The sequence below is a fragment of the Terrapene carolina genome, unplaced genomic scaffold (assembly GCF_002925995.2).
Source record: "Terrapene carolina triunguis isolate 2854851 unplaced genomic scaffold, T_m_triunguis-2.0 Scaffold113, whole genome shotgun sequence".
Classification (NCBI taxonomy): Eukaryota; Metazoa; Chordata; order Testudines; family Emydidae; genus Terrapene; species Terrapene triunguis.
Genome location: NW_020664464.1, coordinates 13,641,518 through 13,664,460, shown reverse-complemented (window position 1 = coordinate 13,664,460; position 22,943 = coordinate 13,641,518). Strand labels below are relative to the sequence as shown.

Below are 22,943 nucleotides of genomic sequence, written 5' to 3'. Positions count from 1 at the left end.
CAGATCCAGAGGCCAGCCACAGCTGACTTCATCTGTGCGACCTTGGGCGAGACAGGTGAGACAGGGACTACTGGAGTCGGGTCCTGATCCCTCTGGAGCCCACTTTCCCCAGTTGCCGGGGATCACCTCCCCGGCGGGGGTGGGGAGAGGCGTCAGCAAGGGTGTCTGTGAAGCGCTCAGCGCCCCTCGCTGAGAAGATGCTGGAGCAGGGAAAGTCTCGCCGGCTGGTTTGTCCCAGCCAGGGGTGCTCGTCCCACGCCGGGGCGAGGGGCTGGCAGGAGAGGCGGCTCACCCCCCTTTGCTGAGAGCGCTGTCCCCGGCCGGGGAGGCAGCGGCCCCAGAGTTGAGGATACTGCTGCCCCTACCCCGCACGGGACAAGCGGAGACCAAGTCGGCGCCGGCGTCTCCGCTTAGCCCCTGGGGGGCTGCCCCGGGGAAGCTGGAGCCCGGCAGCCGCCCCTCTCCCCCGCAGCCCGGCGAGTCCCCAAGCCGCACTCACATGTGGGGGTTCCGCTTGAAGGCGTTGTTAAGGTCCTTCACCACCCGCTGCACCAGCACCGCCACCTCCTCCGGGGACTCGGCCATCTTCGGCCCCCACCACCGAGCGAGGCTGGGCTAAAGCGCTTCCGGGTCGGCGGCCCAGCGAGGAGGAACGAACCGCTCCCTGGCAACGGCGGCCACCCCGGCCGGGCGGCGGCAGCAGCAACGGCGGGACAGGCAGGCTTGCCGCACTCAGCCAGGTTTACCCCCTCCGCCCCTCTCCCCCGCGCGCCGTCGCCTCCGCGCTCCAACGGCCGCAATCAGAGCAACCAGGCTTTAAAAGAGCCGCGGAACCGCCTGGGCTCTTCCGCCAACCATCCTGAGCCTGCGGGCCTCCCCCGGGTGTGCCTAGCGTGTCTGGGGTGGAGCTCGCCCTTGCACCAGCCTGACACTGCAACCGCACAGACAAGGGCATGTGGCGGCTTGACGCGGGGATCCGGAGGAGACGGTTACCTGAGAGGATGCGGCTTTATAGTAGCTTGTACAGACAATTAAAAGCCAAATCCCATGTGTCCTCCGAAGGAGGGGTGCGGCGCACCCTGCAGCCCTTGCGCTGCAAACATCTATGTGCTTATGTTTGCACACATGAGTAGTCCCATTTAAATCAGTGGGCTAGCTCGCGTGGGTAAGGTTAATGAGCACAAACATAAGCGTTTGCAGCAGGCCCCCCGACTCTTGTAACGCTTGCTTCGTGCGTGCTGGTTTTTGTTTCACACGCAGGCTTGTGATTTTGGGTCTTCTTTCCCAAGCTGTTTAAAGGAGATTCGGGGGGAATCATAGCTATATAATCCGCAAACATCTTCATCGCTAAAGTAAGACCCCTCTGAAAATGCCCTTACAATTAGTTCAAAATATGACTTGGCTGGTCTGCCTATTTTGCTGACTTTAAATGGCCCTGATGATGCTTCTAGTTGAGAATTCTTTTAAATAGCTACTCAGTGGTTCTCAAACTGTGGGTCAGGACCCAAAAGTGGGTCGCCACCCTGTTTTAATGGGGTCGCCAGGGCTGGCATTAGACTTGCTGGGACTGAAGCCCAGCCCCACCACTGCGGGCTGAAGCCCATGGCGAGGTTCAGGTTACAGGCTCCCCCACCTGGGACTGATGATCAGGCTTTGGCTTTTGGCTCAGGCTTTGGTCCTGTTCTCCCGCTCCCCTTGGGTCATGTAGTAATTTTTGTTGTCAGAAGGAGGTTGCGGTGCAATGATGTTTGAGAACCCCTGAGCTAGGTAAATCTGTCACTTTAAAATCTTACTTAGGGTACCAAATAGATCAAATAATGTTTGTAATCTTTCAATTTTTTTTAAAGTTTGACGACGAAGCTTATTTTCCTATATTATTCTTAACTTGGAAAATATGAAACGTTTTATTGGGATGTAATAGAAACAAACGAGTGCCTTTTGTTTACTTCTCTGTGGGCTATAGTGAGAGAAATGATTGGATTGCGGATCACGTGATTTTGTGTCAACAGCTTATATTGGCATCACAATGATATTTACTCAAGGAAGGAATTCATTGGTTGCTGTAGTAAAATATATTGAAAATACTAGCAGTTTTATGAAAAAAGAGAAAACCTGATAATTTTTACAGGCTAGAATCTTAATATATTTTGCTATGGCAGACATCACCAGAAAGCAACATTACTGTTGGACCTGTTCTGTGCATGACAGACTCAGAATTTAAACTTTCTCCTTGCTCGTCCTGTCCATTAAATATTAGAGGGGTGGGATTTTCGATGGCGTTTTATCTCTGTTCTTTAAAAAAAAAATTGCACTTTAAAAATATTTTATGCCTTTTTTTTTTTTCCTGTTCAAGGTATGGTGTAAATAACACTAAGCATTACTTTACCTGTGGTCACTTTGCATGCAGCTCCCATACAATCCATCTTCTCTGTAAGTACAATGTTGAAAAATATTATAAATTGCATGCATGAAAGTGATGTTGAATACCTAAAACATTATAATAAAACATATCCTAAACCTAAAGCCTACATTTTTTAAAATGTCTCAACAATATAAACCATTATCCAAAACACAAACCAGAAAAACCAGTTTGGTATACATAAGTAAATAATATTATCACAAAACAGCCAAATAGTGTAAGTTCTGGGATTCTTAATAAGTAGTCACAGACAAACTTTCTTTACTCCAAGATTTTCATTGGCAAAAACAATTTCCATAGGCAAACAAAAAACACCCAATAAACAAGCAAACCTACACTACCACAGGCCTACCAGATGTCATGTTTCAGCCTACTTCTTATTGCCTCTCAAAAAATCTTAGGCTTAAGTGTTGTCATTGTCTGAATTTGAGAATATGTCATTAATATTAATATAAAAGGCATATACATTTGCTTTTTAATATGGTTCATTTTCACCTCCTAGTTATTTATCTTCTCGTTGCCTTGAGCTGTGTTACATTCCAAGCCATCCTTCTGCTGCAGGATACAAGTAACTCATTGTATTTAGAGTTATTCAGATCCTGAGAGAGAACATTTGGGCCCTGGCATGGTAGCACTTGAATCAGTTTCACACTTGATATACAATGTTGACTGCATTGTCCACTTGGAGTTGAGATCACTTGTGACTAAATTTAATTTCCTTCCTTTTCTGCTGGTGTTCAATGGCCAGTCCAGTTGCTCACTCAAGTCAGTAACCCATACAGGTCATGCATACACACAGACACTAGCATGATGGGCTACCCTATTTTGGAACTCCAAAAATATTCTTAAGTGCCAGGACCTGATCCTGCAAACACACGCTTAAAGTTAAGCATGTGTGAATAATCCCATTGACTTCAAGTTAAAGTTAAACAAGTGCATAAGTATTTACAGGACAGAGGCATTAGGTGTAATGTGCACATAAGAACTTTTAACACAGCTTAATATGCTTTACATTCAAATCTTTGGTTACTGTTGTTTTAAAATAATTAACTGTTTTTTCCCTTCCCTTCAGTTCTTTAATTTGACATACAAACGAGCAACAGTCATGTTAATGTGCACTTGCTCATTTATATGTAAAACTAGCAATTTATACATTTGTTATTCTAATATCCAATCTAATACCTAAAACATAAGGGCTAAACTGTGCCCTCCAATATACATGTATATCTCCCATGGACTTCAGAGGGGGTTATGCTCACTTATCTGAGGGTAAAACTTGGCTATAAATGAAGATTTTAAACTTAACACTACACCACAAACCTATTGTATTTTGTTGTCATTTTCCAAAAATTATAACTTACTACTCTTATGTAGCCTGTAATGACTAAAATTGAATGTTGTTATTAAATTAAACTTTAGTCTGCTTTATCATTTGAAAGCTTGCAATGTCGTCGTCATCATCCTCTTCATCCTCACCATCACCACCACCAAGGCGACCTGGTAGACCCACCATATATTCCCCATTAGAAAAAAAGAGGAGGAGAAAGAGTCTAGAGAGAAAAAGGGCTCAATCAAGGATATGTATAAGAGAACAGATAGGAAGATGGATGTCACTTAGGGAAACACTTAATGTCTTCTCGCATGCTGAAGTTGCCAAGTTTTTGCTGGACTTGTAAGTAATTCAAATGTCCTATATATTAAATATCATTATCTAAAGAGAAATGTGAATTTTATTCTGATTGGTTTCTTTTTGATACTTTCATCTTATTTTGTAATATAGATATGACAATTATGAAAACCGAGATGTGTGCAAGGAATCAAAAGTGAAAATACAGGAAGCAGATGGAAACTCAACATTAAATGCAGAAGAGGATGTGCCAGAGACCTCTTTAACAGCAGGCACTGAAAGGTGACTTAAAATCTTTTTTTGATTTTTTTCTCTGTTTTTTCCATGAAATTGTGTAAAAATAAAAAAACAGTTGTCAGTGAAATAACTCTCATTCATGTGATCATTCCTCTAGGCCACGGGTTCCCAAACTTGGTTTGGGGCTTGTTCAGGGTAAGCCCCTGGTGGGCCGCGAGACCCTTTGTTTACCTGAGCGTCCGCAGGTACGGCCACTCGCAGCTCCCAGTGGCCGCGGTTCGCTGTTCCTGGCCAATGGGAGCTGCAGGAAGCAATGGCCTGGCCCGCGCTGCTTCCCGTAGCTCCCATTGGCCGGGACTGGCGAACAGCAGCCACTGGGAGCTGCGAGCGGCCGTACCTGTGGACGCTCAGGTAAACAAAGTGTCTCACAGCCCACCAGGGGCTTACCCTGAACAAGCCCTGAACCAAGTTTGGGAACCCCTGCTCTAGGCCATAGTGCCACCCCTCTTGTGGGGCTGCTCTATTGTGGGCCAAAGCTAGGTTGATGTATGTGTGAGTGGCTGGAATTAGGATCTTAGTCCTGCAAGACACTGAGCAAACTAAGTTGTAGGATGAGTCCTGTCAATTTCCTTGTAAGTTGAGGGAGCTCAGCAGCTTGCAGGTCTGAGTCCCTAATTTGTACTAATGCAGCCTATGGATAAAGATTTATACAGCACTGTGAAGATACAAATAATTACATAAGTACTGAACATTAGAGTCCTTTTTCTTCTCTCCCACATCTCTAATCTCTCCGTAACTCTCCCTTCTCCATCACCTCCCTAGCAAAATGTCACAGAAGGCCACCAGGCTTGCCTGGAATTCCATCCTTGATCTTAGATAATTAGTCCATTCTGCTGTGTCTTCCAAGAAAGTAGAGGTTGCTCTATCCTTTGCAGTCAGGCCTCAACTCAGTAGGACATTTTGCATGAGAAGAAGAGAAGGACTTTGCCTTCTATGACTCATGTAATTCTGGATAATGTGATATTAGTCCTGCCTTAGCACCAGGGGATGGGCAAGATGACCTCTTATGGTGCCTTCCAGACATACATTTCTATGATTATATTAGGAATTTTACATAATATTTTACAAATTTAAGTTAACTGTATGGAAGTCCATAAATATTCTATATGCTAATTTTAATTTTCAAATAAGACAATGAAATTTAAAGGAGAGGTTATAAGTACACTGGGCAATAGCACATTTACATTCAGTGCAAAAGAGATCAGAATAAATAGTTATGTTGTCCAATTAATGGATTATAATTTACTCACTTTTCAGTGATTGACCCTCCTATCCTTAAAAGTATTTATGAACGGGACCTCTTTTGTGCATTAACTTACTGTGTACAGTTCTTTTGTCCAAAACTTTAAAATCATGTGTGAATTCACTATGGAAAGTGTCTATACTAAAAGTTCAGTGTTGTACAATTTGCATTGCAGAGGTCCAATGTTTCCCATCTGAAGGCATGGTGGGTTTTTTGGATGGTTTGCTTTATTATTTTATATAATGAGATGATGTAAGTAGCTGAGAAACTTGCATCTTGATTATATGGTATATCCATGGTTTGCTACAGGGTGAAGAACCTCAGGAACATAGAATTTTATTTCCAGAGATACACTACATTAAATGTTGCTTCTTTTGGCTACATTTATTTAACAGATTGCTATGTGAAGATTTAGAGGATGAATCTACAGACAGTTCAGGGGAAGAGTGTACTATTGATAATGAATATGACCTTTCTAAAAGGTAAGTAGTATTTTAAGATTCTATATTGTTGCTATATTTAGTATAACAGTGTATTAAAACTGGAAGTACTAAATAAATCAGTCATATATACTATTTACCATCCATCTAAGTTGTTTGCTTAATTGTAAATGTTACACAGCTTGTTAGTGACTTAGACTGGTCTGACTCATAATAATTTTCGCTTTCTAATTCTCATGCACTGAAGCTCTGCAGGGTAGTGTTTTAATCTGTTCCTATTTAAATTAAAAAAACTAATTCATATTAGGCTTTCTAAAATCTTTTTTTTTCCCTTCTATATTTACCTTTTTTAAAAAACAGCAACACCTGAACCCAAATTTTTTCAGGGTCTAAATTACTCAGTGTGTCTTAATTCATGTGTTATATTTATAATGCATTCTAATTGTCTCTATTTGTTTAGTTTTTCTTCAGTTAAACACTTGAAAAATGTGTCTATAGCAGAGGATATATTGGGTATAACAGATGAATGTGATGATGGGTCACAAGGTGACTTTATAGAAACCTTTGAGGAGACAACTCGTGATATGACTTTGGATGACACCCAGGATATTTCTCATGAAAAAATTCACATTGTTTATGAACGATCCCTTCTTCAACTAGCCAAAAAAATTGTTATACCAAAATGTATGTTTTGTGCTGGTGAAGTTGATATTTCTGTACAGCCTGTTTCCTCCTGTGTGCATTTGATATGGGTGAGTAATATACCTTGTAAATGTCTCTCTCTCTCTCTCTCGCTAACTAATTCTCAATATGTTAATAGTAGTTTAATTTTCTATGGTCCTGATCCTGCAATCAGATCAACATGTGCAGAGCCCTGTGGAGTTTCACTGACTTAAATGAAACCCCATGCCTCCTGCACAGTATCCCTTTGAAATTAATTACTTCCACAAAGGTCAGCCCACGTGGGTCTAATTGCAGGAGTGAGACCTCAGTGTTTATTTTTAATATCCTCGGGCCTGTTTCTGCATATCCTAATTTAGTCAATAGTTCTCACTTGTTCAAGTAATCATGTTGAGCCCAATGGGATTACTCAGATGAGTAAGGACTACTTACGTGAGTAAAGATGTGCAGGATAAGTCCCTAGGTTTTCTGATGTGAGCTTTTCTATGTCTTTTATTTTATCACATATCATATCCTGTCATTGAGTGGACATACTTAAATAGGGTCCAAAATGTATATATTGTAAAGTCAAGCTTTCAAAAAACTGAAGACCAATAAAAAATATTTCCAGAATAAATGAAATAAGCAAATATTATTCCTGCAGTCTCTTTGAAACCCTGGTGTTGCAACACTAAGAACTGGAAAGTGAAGGTGACTGTTTACAAGAAGCTAAATGAATTCATTGATTTTTTTTTCCATTGTTCCAGTTGAGAGACATGTAAACAGTAAATAAAAAGCATAAATAGTAATGAGTTCAATGGATTTCTAAAATTCTTTCATTTTTAAGGAGTTGATAGTAATATATGTAAGATACTTGGTTATCAGTGTGTTGTTGTTTTTTTAATTAAAAGTGCTCCTTAAAACTATCCATATAATTCTAGATCTAATTTTTAGTTTCATGGCTTGTTATAATGCAAACAATAAGTACACGGCCTCACTTATTTCTTTTTGTTTTATTCTTTTGCTTAATATTCAACACGTCTAGAAATGTAGTGCAGGACATATAGCATTTGAATGGTCTTCTCAACCCTTGGTAAAAGGACAGACGCATGCAGGAGACCTTGCTTTATCTGCTGCAATCATACTGTCAGGAAACAATTTTGGAAAAATTTCACAAATGGCAAACTTTATGAAGTTGACATTCGTAAGTGCAAGTACATTCTTCAGAATGCAACGTCACTTTATTGTTCCAACTATAGAATCCTTCTGGTGTCGAATGAAGCAACACATTTTAGAGGAATTACATGGGAAGGAAGTAGTCATTATGGGTAAATAAAGCATTTCAAAACTTAATTGTTTTTTGGATACCTCATCCAAATTTGTTCCTTGATTTTTTTAAAAAATATTCTTACTACATTTATTAAAATAGGTAACCTTGATTTTATTCCTCTCAGAATAAAACTTTTCTATTTAATTCTTAATGTGCAGGAGATGGACGCATGGATGGCCCTGGCCACTCTGCACAGTATTGTGTATACTCATTCATGGATTTAGAAACTAAACAAATTTTAGCTATCGAAATAGTGGATAAACGCAAAACGCAACTGAACTCCCCATTTATGGAGAAGGAAGCCTTTCGAAGAGGATTACAAAAGTTGTTGGATGAACAGCTAATGGTCAAAGAAGTGGTTACTGATTCACACACTCAAATCTCTGCTTTGATAAGTAATTATCACTCTTAACTTTTTACTAAGGCTCTACAAAACTCTGTAAGTTCAAGGCATACTGTTAGATAGTTTAGGCCCAACATTTGACTTCCCTGAAAAATCATCTCTTTGAAAATATCCATTGGATTTTCAGTTTGTATTTTTAAAAAGAAATCCATTATACCAATCTCTGAAGAATTAAAACTGTGGTTCCATTTTTTGTGTGACTAACGCAAAAAGAATGTTTACTAATGTTGCTGTCCACTGTTGGCTTCCAGTCGTTTACTATCTGGAGGTCAAATTTCTTCCCTCAGAACTGGGAGTGCAACTCCCAGTGATGTCAGTTGGAATTGCCCATAGCTATCTGAAGAGAGAGTTTGGTTCTAGCAGCCCAGATTTTGCTTTAACAAATAAGTAATTATTACTCGCACAAGTAGTCCCATTGACTTCCATAAAACTGAAAGGATTTCCAGCATTTGGACTTAACACTGTTCACAAAGCACTGCTGAACTAATCAGTGATACTAGCACATAAACAAGGAAATAAATAAAAAACAGCATTTTAATGTCAGTCTCTTAAATATACAAGGTAGGAAGAATCAATATTTGCCAGATAGGAAGGACATAATCAGTAAGGAAAGACACTTCACTTTCAAGTTTCTAAAAAGGTTTTGCTGGAGCTGGTTGAAAAATGAGGAGGCTTTCTATAGAAACTTGATTTTTGGCAGAAATTCAAAAATTAAAAATGCTGCTGCACTGTCTCATGAGAGCTGTAGTTTGGGCTCCCCAAGTTCTCATTCTCCTCTATATACCCATAGTCAGACCATTTCATCATCTTATGGTGTACTGAGGTCTTCCTACTTGGAGAGAGGAAGTGGGTGTATTGTATCATAGGAGTCTCTGGCCACGGTGCATTGTGTGGTCTGGCTGAAAGTGTGGCCCATACAAGAAAATGGGGACATGAGGCAACCAAAGTACATCTCCAAGGAGGTACTGTAGGAGCATTCCTAAATCAAGATATTTTGGTTTTCAGCCGAAAAATTGAAATTTTCTGTGAGGAAAAAAATTTAGTCAAAAATACAATTTGCTGTTGAAAAACATTTTTAACAAATTTTTCAACCAGTTTTAAAACTCTGTAGTTGACAGTGTACTTTTAAGGCTTACCTCTGTATTACTTTTCTACTATATTACTTTAATTATGTAATTAGAATTTCGGCTTAGTCAGATAACACAAAGTACTGTATAATGTATTTCAAGCCATACATAAGGGTCAAAATTAGGGCTGTCGATTAAATGCAGTTAACTCACACGATTAACTAAAAAAAATTAATTGTGATTAATCGCAGTTTTAATCGCAGTATTAAACAATAGAATGTTTAATAGATTATAATTAAACAATTGACATTTATTAAATATTTTGGAAGTTTTTCTACATTTTTCAAATATTTGATTTACATTTAGAACACAGAATACAAAAGGTATAGTGCTCACTTTATATTATTATTTTTATTACAAATATTTGCACTGTAAAAATGATAAACAAAAGAAATAGTATTTTTCAATTCACCTCTTATAAGTACCATAGTGCAATCTCTATTGTGAAAGTGCAACTTACAAATGTAGATTTTTTTTTTTGGTTACATAACTGCACTCAAAAACAAAACAATGTAAAACTTTAGAGCCTACAAGTCCACTCATTCCTACTTCTTGTTCAGCCACTCACTAAGACAAACAAGTTTGTTTACATTTACGGGAGCTAATGTTGCCCGCTTCTTATTTACAATGTCACCTGAAAATGAGAACAAGCGTTCGCATGGCACTGTTGTAGCCGGCATTGCTATGTATTTACATGCCAGATATGCTAAACATTTGTATGCCTCTTCATGCTTTGGCCGCTATTCCAGAGGACATGCTTCCATGCCGATGTCGCTCAGTTAAAAAAAAAAAACATTAATTAAATTTGTGACTGAACTCCTTGGGGGAGAATTGTGTATCTCCTGCTCTGTTTTACCTACATTTTGCCATATATTTTGTGTTATGGCAGTCTTGGATGACAACCCCGCACATGTTGTTCGATTTAAGAACACTTTCACTGCAGATTTGACAAAATGCAAAGAAGGTACCAATGTGAGATTTCTCAAGATAGCTACAGCACTTGATCCAAGGTATAAGAATCTGAAGTGCCTTCCAAAATCTGAGAGGGGTGAGGTGTGGAACATGTTTTCAGAAATCTTAAAAGAGCAACACCAGTGCGGAAATTGCAGAACCCGAACCACCAAAAAAGAAAATCAACCTTTTGTTGGTGGCATCTGACTCAGATGATGAAAATGAATGTGCGTCAGTCCGCCCTGCTTTGTATTGTTATTGAGCAGAACCCTTCATCAGCATGGAAGAATGTATTGTGGAATGGTGGGTGAAGCATGAAGGGACATCTGAATCTTTACAGCATCTGGAACGTAAATATCTTGCAACGCTGGCTACCAACAGTGCCATGTGAACGCCTGTTCTCACTTTCAAGTGACATTGTAAACAAGCGGGCAGCATTATCTCCTGCAAATGTAAACAAACTTCTTTGTCTGAGCAATTGGCTGAACAAAGAAGTAGGACTGATTGGACTTGTAGGCTCTAAAGTTTAACATTGTTTTATTTTTGAGTGCAGTTATTTTTTTGTACATAATTCTACATTTGTAAGTTCAACTTTCATGATAAGAGATTGCACTACAGTACTTGTATGAGGTGAATTAAAAATACTATTTTTTTCTTTTTTACGGTGCAAATATTTATAAAAAAAAATAAAGTGAGCAATGTACACTTTGTATTCTGTATTGTAATTGAAATCAGTATATTTGAAAAGGTAGAAAACATCCAAAAAATTTAAATAAATGGTATTCTATTATTGTTTAACAGTGATTAATCATGATTAATTTTTTATAATCACTTGACAGCCCTAGTCAAAATCTATCCAATGGTTCTGGTGATGTAAATCTTGAAAAAATATCTTAAAATGGTTTGTAGATGTTGTCAGAATCCCCAAATGGAATAATAGGTCTAACTTTTTTTCTGTCAATATGCCTACACTGAAGGGGAAAAAAAAAAAAAAAAGTGTGTTTGTTAGCTAACTCAGGTTCAAATAGCAGTGAAGGCACAGCAGCTTGGCTTTTTAATTTGCATTAGAAGCTTACATTCAAACTCAGGTTCCCCTAGAGACTTGAATTTAAGCTATTAAAAAGCCATGTCTTCACTGCTGTTAGAACCCAAATTAATATTGCACTGTTTTTTTTTTTCAGAGTAGACATATCTTACATTTTTTGGGTACAGTGTCTAATGCGGGTGGAAATCAGTGATACCTCTAAAAATCACTAGAAGTGCTGAATCATGATAGAGTACTGATGCTTGTAAGTTGCAGGAGCTGTTATGTATAATTATGTAAACAATATACAATAACTGTCCTTTTTACAATTAAATTTTCATATTGCTGTCCAAAAAGGACTGAAAACTAAATTGTACTTGCTTTTATTTTAACTGGCATTATAAAATGTACTTTTAAAAAATTATATACTTTTCTGCTATCAGACATTTGTATTCAGCAGGCTTCTGTGCTTAACATTGTGTATTATCTAGGTGTGTTAAACTGCTGTAGTGATCACTGAGCTTTAAATCAGTCGTGTTTTATATGCTCTGCCAATGTGCATTTGGGGAAAATTATGATAAATGAATTTGGAAAAAATAAAATGTTTAATTTTACACAGGGGCTATGAATAAACTGAACAGCAATGAAACGTTAATTATTATGTTTGGGTTTTTTTATCCACAGCAAAGAAATTTCCCTGTGTAATCCATTCATATGACATATGGGGTGGTGCCAAAAATCTTGGAAATAAATTAATTGAGGTAACATTTCTCTGAGTACAGAATAACTATATATTTTGTAGCTACTTGTAATGGTATAATAAAATTGATCATAGTACATTCATAACACAATATTTGGCTTAATATCTCAGGGGATTGATAATAAGATATAGAGTCTTTAACAGGTTCAAATCCAGCCCAGGTCAGTAGTTGTAGAATGCTATCACTAATGGATATGTGGTTAGCTCTGAAATATCTATGATGATCTCAGTTAATTTCTATGGGGCAGATCCTCAGTTGGTGTAACTTGTCATAGCTCTATTGACTTTAAGTACACTGAAGTAATTGGAGCTATGGCAATTTACATCAACTTAGGATCTGCCTCTCATTGTCCATAGCAGAAAAAACACCATGATTGATCCTAAGTGGCCTCCATTTTCGCAATCTCAGTATACAGGCAAAGAATGAATGGCTTGGAGATGAACTAATCTCTCATCATTAGAGGTGTTTTTTTCTACATTGGGCATATCAGTTGGGCAATGTGGGAAAGCTTATATTTCCAATATCTGTGCTGTACTATTATTATGATAGTTTATATTATGGTATTGGCCAGAATTTGGAGGTGGTGTACAGAATACAGGAAGACACATGCTCTCTGCCTACAGAAAGTGTTTACTATATATAATTTCAGTAGATAAGTAGACGATACACACACAGGCACGCCATTTTGTTTTTAATAGTTATGCATGCCTTTATTTTTCAGGCTAGCAGACAGAAAGATTGTCGCTGTCTTTTACAATGGTGTTCCGATATTGTCAATTATTTCTGGTTTTGCTGCAAGGAAGCAAATTCATATGAAAAATTTATTGTAAGTTGTAATTTAGAGTTAAATTGTAATATTCCAATACAATATTTTACTGCAGTGAATTACATTTTATTATCATGGTTTCTTAACATTGTAGGGAATGTGGTGTGGCTTAGTTCATCATGTGGTCAATGAACATCAGTGGGCTAGTGGAAACGGCATCATTGAGGGACGGTGCAAACATGGTCCTCAAATGGATGAAAGAGAAAAGGAATGGCTAGAAAAGGGAAGCAAACCTCACACTGAAATGTGCAGAATAATTTTGGATAAAAAGTTTCTGAGAAACATCCCATACTTTCTACAGTTTAGGTATAACGAATTTGAATTGTGGATGTTAGGCTGTCTTTGTTTCCTCCAAGTTATTCTCTTCCCTTCCTACTAAAAATGAATGTAGACTGTGTGCCAAAAAAGGTATTTTTGCATATATACTAAATCATTCAAACTCTCATTTAGTAGTAATAAACCATGTAACACAGTTGAAGCTAAGTGAATTTTAAATGTAACAATTGTAATTTAAGAGGAAAAGTTACTTCCTAATAAAAGAAAGTCTTTCTACACTTCATTAATATTTATGTGCTAGTTATATAGTGTGTTCCTGATAATGTTAGTAATGTTAAAGATGTTTCTGAAAAACAAATCATATATTTATTTTTATAAAGATCCACATTTGATCTGGAACAGTTTCAGCAGCATGTGCATATGTATGCTCCCAAAAGATTTGAATACACCTATCCAGTGTACAGAGCAAGATGTTTTTTGGCTGCTATTGATTACAATATGCATTTGAACCGGCAAACCATGCACAATCAACAGAATCAGTTAATGTAAGTCTGTCACTGCACTAATCTATTGTTTCTTTTTTTAGTTAATAGTTGCAGTTAATTATCATTTGCTCTAAGAAATGAGCTTGTATTATTACCTACAGCATTACACACATACTATTGACCACATTTCTTGCTGAGTTCAGGGGAATTATGCCAGAAGAGAATTTGGCTTTTTCTTATGTTAATACAAAGTTCAGGATTCTACATAATTTGCATGAGAGAGAGAGAGAACACACAGCTAGAGATGATTCAGCACTTGGACAAGTATGCTCAAAAAGTGCATGGTTCAGCCACAGTCTCAGCCTGTAGTAGCTAGTATGAACCTATGATGCTCACTAAGAAGCTACAAAGAAGTAGTAAATGCAACCAGTTGCTTTTCCACGTTCCTCACATGGTGTCTTTGTTGGTCAATTTTATGCTGTGTTTGGATCCCCTGCTCACCTCAATCACTCCTTTACTCAATAATTGCTCAGCTGCAGCACAGAGAACCTTTATTAAGTTTGACTCTGCAGAATGTCCTAAAGTTAGTCTCAGAAAAGTCACTGCACATAGGCCTCGCTGAGTATGTGAGCATGAATACGAGGAGAGGGGGAATGGGGTATATGTAAATATTCTGTCTTGTATCACTTAATGTCAGTCTTTTCCTCAGTGTAAATTGGTGAAGCTCCATTGACTTCAATTGTAAACAAAAGGATAGAGACTAATTACATTTTTTTTCAGGCTTTTAGGGGCTGATCTTGTAGCCCTTTTACTACACAAATTTCCCCACAGAAGTTAGTGTGTGAGTAGAGTTTGCAGGACTGAGGTCTTTAATTTATACATGCTGATGGATGAAACCATGTATTTCTATAATTATCTTGTATGTGATGTTTATTAAATTCAGCATTTTTTCTCCCCCCCCCCTTTTTTTTATTTTTATAATAGATACCGTAGAATTTACCATAGGAAATCTGGGAGATGGACCTTGGTACCCAAGAAAGAAAATAAGCATTATGTATATACTGATGACATAATGGAGGAGATATTTCAACGCTGTTTGGGGATGTAGCAAGAGGTCCTGAAGGCTAAACCTCTGAAACCAAATATTTCAAGACTGATTGCAGAATGAATTATATTAATTAGCCTTCTTTCACAATTAAAAAAAAAAAACTTCTCCAGGCTTATATTTATTGGAATTACCTATGGTAATGCTTGATTATTTAGGAGGATATAGTTATTTAACCTTTTATTCTTGGGCAGGGTAAGTGAACTATTTGTATTGGTATTAATATCCATTTCTGGTGGGGTTGGTTAAATAGTCAAGTTATAATAACTTGCTAACCTTCTATTGTGTGCCTGTGTGTGTGTGTGTGTGTGTGTGTATACACACACACACACACACACACAAAATAACTTCTTAATTTTGGGAACAATGTTTCTCAAAGACTAAAAATACTTTTTGATAAAAGTGATACGCACATTGTTTATGTATGATAAATTGTTTTCAGTATGAGTTATATAATGTCATAGATTACAAACTTTTGTATTTATTTCAAATAATCAGTGTCATTAAATAAAAGGATACTGTTAGGTCTGTTGGGCCCAAAATTTCATTTACTTTAACATTGTAATAATTTGATAATGAGTGTATGAATTTACATAGTGGTTTTCATCTTTGCATTGTTTTACTAATATGTAATGAATCCTTACAATTCCTTTGTGGTTTAGGTGTTATTCTACTGGTGGGAAGCTGAGAAAGGAGTTAAGTGACTTGTCCAAGGTCACAGAGGGACTTGGTGTCAGAACTGAAGCAGTCTGGAATTTATACCTTTTCTCTAATGTGGCAGTTTCTCAAGATTTAAATTCTCTATTTTAAGTACTTCATTTTGTATGTCTCTCTAAAAATATGTGATCTGCCTCTGTACATAGATGACATTAATTTTATCATAATGTGATTTATTTAAGTTTTTAAAATTACTTATGTAGGGCACTAGGGAGAGATGCTCAGGTAGCACATTTCTCATTTTGATTTTTCTATGAGCTAGTGCCACACTAATGTGAGGGTGACCCCTTTCATAAATTTTAGTACATGTACACACATATACTTAACATATTTTCTGTATATGAAACATGTTCTTTCCAGATGGGTTTTGAGTCTGATTGCGTGGTCAGCCTAGAAAGGGTGTGTTTGTTGGGCTTAACTGGGGCCCATGGGAGCTTTGGAATGTCGTGTTTGGCAGGGCTCTGGCAATTTGAGAGATCTGTACAAATAAGTATCCTCAAGACTTTAGAGTAACCAAAAAACCACCTTGGGCAACTGAATGTCTTTTCTTTCTTTTTTACCTCCCTTTAACTAATATTTTAATCTACCTGAGTCCTCTTGGTACCATGCCAGAAATCTTGTATGAAAGTATTATTTAACACAAAAATAATTTTAAAATTAAGTCCATGAAAATGTAATATTTACAGTGGGGATAGTTAATTGATAGAATCATAAAAATAAAAAAGCCCCACTCCTGCAGTTCACTTTGCAAGGGTACTCTGCTATGTCCATTGGTTTCAAAACTGTGAATATGATGGTAAAGATTGACATCCTTGCTCTGTATTTTCAGAGGCCCAAGAACCAATGTGCGGTTTGAACAACTGCTCCTATTCTTTATCCCATTTTTTAAAGTTTAATTTTGGTTATTTTTCTATCCAACAATTTAGTAACAAAGGTGACAGCAGTTAAGTTGACAGAAGACAGGTACATTGAATTAACTATGGAGGTGTACACATTGCAATGTTCCTCCTGCCAGCTGAACTCTCCTACACCAACCTAATAAAATCACCTCAACACAAGGCATGGTGCTTAGGGCGATGTAGGTAGAGCGATGCAGTGTCAGTGTAGACACTGTGTTGCTTATGTCGCCCTAAGTGGTCTTCAGGAGGTGTCCTACAGTGCCCATTGTGACTGCTCTGGTCACCAGTTTGAACTCTGCCCTTCAGCCAGGTATACAGGCATGTGCCCCTCTCCCTTTAAAGCCCTGGGAATTTTTGAAATTGCTCTTTTAGTTTGCTCAGCGTAGACAGCTCAGATAGCATCTGCCCAGCTGACCATGCTGTCTCCCAGCAGCAAATATGCTCCTGCTTGGAGTACACCGGAAGTGGTGGATCTGCTGGGTTTTCGGAGAGAGGAGTCTGCTGTCACAGCTTTGCTCTAGCTGCAGGAACTTTGATACCTAGGGTCAGATTGCTTGTGGCATGGAGGAGAAGGGGTATGATAGGGACACGCAGCAGTGTCATGCAAAGATCAAGGAGCTGAGGCACACGTACCAGAAGGCAAGGGAGGGGTGAGGCAGGCTCTGGACAGCGCTTACCTGGGTGCTCCCTGGAAGCAGTGAAGTCCCCCTTGCTCAGCTGCTAGGCGGAGGCGTGGCCAGCAGCTCTGCGCACTGCCTCCACCCAGGGCATTGGTTGGGAGGCAGTCAGTGGGATACGGGGGCGATATGGTGCCAGGTAGGGAGCCTGCCGGCCCCACCACACACAACCCAACTCCAGCGGGGGACCTGGGCCACTGCCCACCTGCCTCCAGCACCCGTGGGGCCCCCCGGCAGCCTCCCCCCAAGTTTTATTTACAGGTATTTTTAGTAAAAGTCATGGACATGTCACTGGCTGTGAATTTTTGTTTACTGTCCGTGACTTTTATTAAAATTACCTGTGACTAAAACGTAGCCTTGCTCATTGTGCTTCGATGCTGCAGAAAGGCATGAGGTAATGCTCTGCTTTTTTTATCAGGGTAGAAGAAGGATTGAAATAACCAACACAGGTACAGTTTGTATCGGCTTCTTATTCCCCTGTTTAGCTAGGCAGAGGGGGCCCTGAGGAAAAGTTTGTTTATGAACACTGGGATGTTCCAGGAATCCTCCATTGAGATCTCTAGGAAACTTTCCTGGAGGTATTCTGCAATCCTCTGCTGAAGGTTTCTTGGGAGGGCTGCCTTGTTTCTTCCCTCTGTGGTAGGAAACTTTGCTGTGTCAATCGGCAATTACTTCTGCAGGCACCATAGCAGCACATAGACGAGCCGCATATGGACCCACTCTTCAGCCTGACCATTCAGGAGCTTCACCTTGCATCCTGGTTACCCTCAGGAGCAAGATATCACCTGCTATCACTCCCGCCGGTGGAAAATAGTGCCAGTATTCAGAATAGGAACCCTCGGTGCTTGTAGTGATATCCCTCTGAAAACACCCCCACCCCTTTGTCCCATCTTGTCCCCCTTTCCCCTCACAGGCCAAACTCCTGAGGCTCCTGCTGTGCAGTGTGCCTGCCAAGGGATAGTGAGAAAGTTGTATTTCTAACTTGTTTGGATCAAGGGTGTGAGTGCACTCACAATAATGCCTCTGCCTATTGTTTTGTTAGCATGGGCAGGTGTGTGGCGGGTTTTGTACCTCATCAACCCCTTCGATTCAAGGGGGTGGGGAATGAGGTTGCATCCTCCCTGCATCCACGTCGGTTCTACTACCTCCCCAGTAGTCAGAGCTGTATGGCCCAATGGCCGGAGTCCCTCTAAATCCTCTTCCCCTGGTGGGATAGTGGGGCCTAGCGGCTGGAGTCTCTATAGTGCGCTCCTAAAGCAGTGTGGCCCAATGGCCAGAGTTTCTCTAAACTCTCTTGTAGGAATGTGTTGCTCCCTAATTATAAGCCTTGAAGAACGGCAAACTGTTCCCTTGGCAATAAGGCGGGAGTGACCTTGTTTTAGCGCCTATGTTTGGAAAACTTATTGGCAACAATGACATCATCTTTGCAGCTGGCTGTCCACGCGCTTAAGAGATGGGTTTGTAATCTCATGCTCATGCATATTGCCTGCCTTCTGAATGGGCAAGTATGTAACCACTCAGATAAGTTGTAAACAAAGTAAGGAGAAGAATAAAAACCCCAGGAAAAGTTTTCCTGGGAGGCTTTTGCAGGAGGCTTGAAAAGCTCTCTAGCTACCACAGACCTGGTGTTCTATTTCCTTTCCTGCGTCGTCACCACAGCACTCTCTTCCCCTGGTGGGATAGCGCAGCCTAGCGGATGGAGTCCCTATAGTGAGCTCCTAAAGCAGAGTGGCCCAATGGCCGGAGTCTCTCTAAATTCTCTTCCCTCCTGGGGATTGCACGGCTTTGCGGCCAGAGTCCATATAGTGTGCTCCTAAAGCAGCGTGGCCCAACGGCCAGAGTCTCTAAACTCTCTTCCCCTCGTAGGATAGTGCGGCCCAGCAGCCAGAGTTCATCTATCTCCTTGAGGTAAAAGAGGGGTCGGTGAACTATGTTATCACCAAAAAGGGAGGGGGGTTTAGAGACCCCAGTAGTGGAGCCCAGGCCCACCCGCCTTTACCAGGCTCCAACCCAGGACCTGGTCAATGACAGCATGACCCACCACGGGTCAGCGGGGAATCCTACTGCAACACACTTCCCTCAGAGTGGTGGGAGATACCACTCCCTTCCCTGGGTCACTTCCTACCGGTTCTCCAAACGTAGCAGTCCCCGTGGCATCAGGGTCTCCAGGTTCTTCAGCACCCGGCACTCCCTGGGGTTCCAACAGCTGCTGGCCTCCGGTCCCAGCCCCTGGCTCCTCAGCTCTCTCCAGTGGAGTCGCAACTGCTCCTGGGCTGGAGCCTCCACTGGGCATCCTCCTTCCTCAGCCACCAGCCCTGACTGAGCAGTTCTGCAGGCTTTTATACTTGACTCCCGGTTGGCGCATGCCCAGCAGAGCCTCAGGGGCATGGCTTCTTCTGCCAGCAGGGAAGGGTTAACCCTCTTGGTCCTAGTGCGGGGCCAGTCTGCCCCGTCACACGGTGTGCCCTTGAGGGTCTTCTCCTGCACACCAGCTGAGTGGCTCCATCTGATATGGAGACAAAATAAAAGGAGTAAAGAAGACATGTTCTGGGAGTTGCTACAATGCTCAGGTGCTTCAGATTGCGAGCAGAGATCATGGAGAGAGGCTATCAATGAAAAACTGCAAATGGACAGTCAGGATAGGAAATGGGCGAAGCAGAAGATAAAGCTGCTCAGGGAGCAAACAGACATGTTGAGGTCCCTGATTAAACTTCAGGCGGAACACCTCTGTGCTCATTTCCCCTTGCAGCCCTTAAAGAACTGCCTTCCATGCCCTCCCATGCTGCCCCCCCAGCCACACACATTCCTCGCAGTACACCTGGATGGAGTTGTTTCACAATGACAGCTGGACATACACCCAGCTGTGAGAGCCTCAATGGCAAATGTGCTCTTGATTTTCATGTTCCTTCCAAAAGATAGAAATGTTAGCATCGTCATCCCATACCCGCATAATGATATGATCCCACCACTCAGTGCTTGTTTCTCGCACCCAGAACCAACAGTCCACCAGCCAACAGCAATCTTGAATTGTTTCTGACCATGGCACACAGCAGGCTAGACACCACAGTGTCATCATCAGATTTACAGTTCATGAAATGCTGCGGGATCAGCTGCGTTGTGTTCATAACGCTCATCACAACACTGGAGAGCAGTGCAGGATCCATGGTTTCTGACAGGGATAGCAGGTGCACAGTTTACAGGGTCAGTTGAAAAGTGGCATAAAATGTACTAGGAATCCTATGGAATGATGGGATGGAGAAAACTGCATCATGGAATGCTGAGTCCTCTCCCATGAGGCACTGCAAACTCTTCCCAGAACACCCAACAGCAGATGGTGGCAAGTTGCACAGTGGGATAGCTATGCAAGAGCACCTACTGTGGACGCATTCCACCATCCTAGGAGCATTGTGTGGATGTGCAAGAGTGGTTTAATTACAGTGGTAGATGAACATTGATATAACTTGAGTCAACTTAACTTTGTAGTGTAGACATAGCCTTAGAGAACACCAACATCAATTAAAGGCTTAATTGTAATTTGTAAAGAGAAGTAAATTGGCAGCTGACTTTAGTCATCCATAAACATTTACAGACATGCTGAAAAGGAAGAAGTGAATGGCAGTTTAAATACACACTTTTCAGCTGTTCAATGGGGCAAACTAAAAGATAATTAACTTAGTCTGCAACATGTTTAAATATTTAAAGTGCAGCTCTAATCTGAAAAGTGAATGAAAATGGAAGCATCTTACTCAACAGATCTGCTCCCTGAATGCATTCAGGGTTTTATTTGACCACTTTAATGACAAAAAGTAAGTTTCCGCTACATTTTATTCCCATTATTCCAGCAGAGCCAACATAACTAAGAAGGTAAAAGAGTTTGAACTAGGTTTCTCTTCCTTCTTGACAATAGAATTCTGTGCCAAGTTCCAGTCTGTTATACCAGTGCTACCCTATTAGTGACAATGTAGTTAATTTACTGGTGAAATAAATGGGTTTGCACAGGTGTTGCAGTTGCAATATTTTGGCCCATAGAATCCTCATTACAGGTGCTGATGCACAAAGGGCAGAGTGACTCTCGTTTGCAGGGACAATAGTTAGAAAAAACACTTTTTTTTAAAAGCTTGTAAACAGAACATATTTAATGTGGAAATAATGGAGACAAAATTGGTATGGAACCCCTTAATGTCACTTTTTACCAACACTTTTCAGAATAAAACCATGCTTTATATAGAGATGGAAATTAGAGCAAAGCATCTTATTTCCAAAGATTTGGACAATATATTAAAAAAAAAACCTGCAAAAAAGTGAAGTGATACCAGTAATAGCAGAAACAGAAATAACATGATATTGTTAGGTAAGGTTACCATTTTATCATCTGAATCCTGTTATGTAAATGAATGTTTACACTCTCCTTGCAATAATGCTGGTTTCACAGATGTATTACAAGGAGGACTTGAGAGCATAGAAAGTAAGTAGAACTATGTATACTATTTTGGATTTATTTGCTGGAGGTAACTTTAAATCATCTGATGAGCTAAAATTATAATCACAATATTTATGCACCTACTTGTCCAAATGGAGTGAAGATTTAAAATATCAATAAAAAAAGTCCTAAACTATTTAAACTACTTATGAGAGTCAGGTCCAATCTTGCAAATCTTTAGGGTGAAATCCTGACCCCACTGAAGTCAGTGGGAGTTCTGCCATTGACCTTAATGGGACCAGGATTTCACCTTTAACTTCTAAGGCCATCTGTATAGCTGGATGGCCTCTCTTGTGACCATAGCAGGAGCAAAAACAAAATTATTTATTCAGTGCTCTGTGTGTGCAAAATTGTTTCTGACACACCCTGCCTGTCTGGTCTCCAGAGCAAGAATACTGTTAACTTAGATTGTAAACTCTTTGGGGCAGGGCCTGTTTGTACAGGAATTAGCACAGTGGGGGTACTGGTCCATGACTGGGTCAGCTGGCTGGTACCAGACAACATAGGTAATGATGAGATATCTGCCTGGCCCCCTAGGGAGCTGGAAGTCACCACAGCACTGTTTGTTTCTCTCTTTGTTGCCTTTTGTGCCCTCCAGACTCGGCAGATGGGAGAGGTTAGGCCGGGAGGTGCTGCGGTAAATGGGGGAGAGGGTTCAACTCCCTCAGCCCCTTTTAAAACACCGGTTTAATATATGTCCGTCTTTACTGGACTACATTTCCCATCATGCAATGCGCCGCACGGATCCGTTGTTCGCGTGGTTCAAAGCGGAGCGTTGTATTCTGGAAAATGTAGTCCTCCGCGGGGCGGCCGTTCAGCGCTCCGAGGCCACAGCCTTATAGTCCCGGCCGAAGCGCGGAAAGCTCTCTTCGCTCCACCCCCTTCCTCGCAGCGTCTCTCGTTACCAAGGGGATTAGGCGGCGCCTGCGTAGGAATGTCTCTGATTGTACCTGAGAGACTTGGGGCCTCAAGAACTAGCATCTTTTAGGGACTATTTTTGTGCTGCGAGGGAGAGCTGGGCGCAGCGTTACCTCAGGGGGTTGGGAGCAAGGTGGCTTCTGTGGGGAAGTGGGGCTGAGCTGCTGGAGGGGACTAGCCTTTGTGTGTGAACGGGAGAGAGAGGAGGCTGAGTGCTTAGGTCTGGGGGGTCAGTACAGTGCAGCAAGTCCTGCAGCTCCACAGGGACCCACCTGAGG

The 22,943-nt window shown here is 40.7% G+C and overlaps 2 protein-coding genes across 3 annotated transcripts in view; one reads left to right on the top strand and one right to left on the bottom strand.

Annotated features, from left to right (window-relative positions):
• The window catches only part of PTAR1 (protein prenyltransferase alpha subunit repeat containing 1), a 50,735-nt gene extending 50,142 nt beyond the window's left edge, over positions 1 to 593 (bottom strand). Inside the window, exon 1 of the mRNA XM_026652389.2 lies at positions 500 to 593. Coding sequence (XP_026508174.1) covers positions 500 to 585 — 86 coding nt within the window. The 5' untranslated portion in view covers positions 586 to 593. The remainder of the gene's footprint in view (positions 1 to 499) is intronic.
• On the top strand, positions 11 to 15,284 carry LOC112114345. 2 transcript variants are annotated; one of them, XM_026652387.2, is made up of 13 exons: positions 11 to 55; positions 2,354 to 2,430; positions 3,859 to 4,091; positions 4,200 to 4,328; positions 5,982 to 6,068; positions 6,487 to 6,778; positions 7,732 to 8,014; positions 8,175 to 8,411; positions 12,206 to 12,282; positions 13,004 to 13,108; positions 13,203 to 13,414; positions 13,765 to 13,929; positions 14,854 to 15,284. In XM_026652387.2, the coding sequence occupies exons 3-13, from the start codon at positions 3,865 to 3,867 to the stop codon at positions 14,975 to 14,977; spliced, it is 1,938 nt and encodes a 645-aa protein (XP_026508172.1). In that variant the 5' UTR covers positions 11 to 55; positions 2,354 to 2,430; positions 3,859 to 3,864; the 3' UTR covers positions 14,978 to 15,284. The 2 variants fall into 2 exon arrangements, with proteins under 2 accessions (XP_026508172.1, XP_026508173.1); XM_026652388.1 differs by lacking the exons at positions 11 to 55; positions 13,203 to 13,414; positions 14,854 to 15,284 and having other exon boundaries at positions 1,701 to 2,430; positions 13,765 to 13,863.
• Positions 15,285 to 22,943: the final 7,659 nt, after the last annotated feature.

Bases quoted from the DNA above. Each gene is read 5' to 3' on its own strand.
- LOC112114345 (XM_026652387.2), top strand. From the start codon at position 3,865: ATGTCGTCGTCATCATCCTCTTCATCCTCACCATCACCACCACCAAGG. The intron at 8,412-12,205 runs GTAATTATCACT...TTTTATCCACAG, and splicing joins TCAAATCTCTGCTTTGATAA to CAAAGAAATTTCCCTGTGTA. The intron at 13,415-13,764 runs GTATAACGAATT...ATTTTTATAAAG, and splicing joins CCATACTTTCTACAGTTTAG to ATCCACATTTGATCTGGAAC.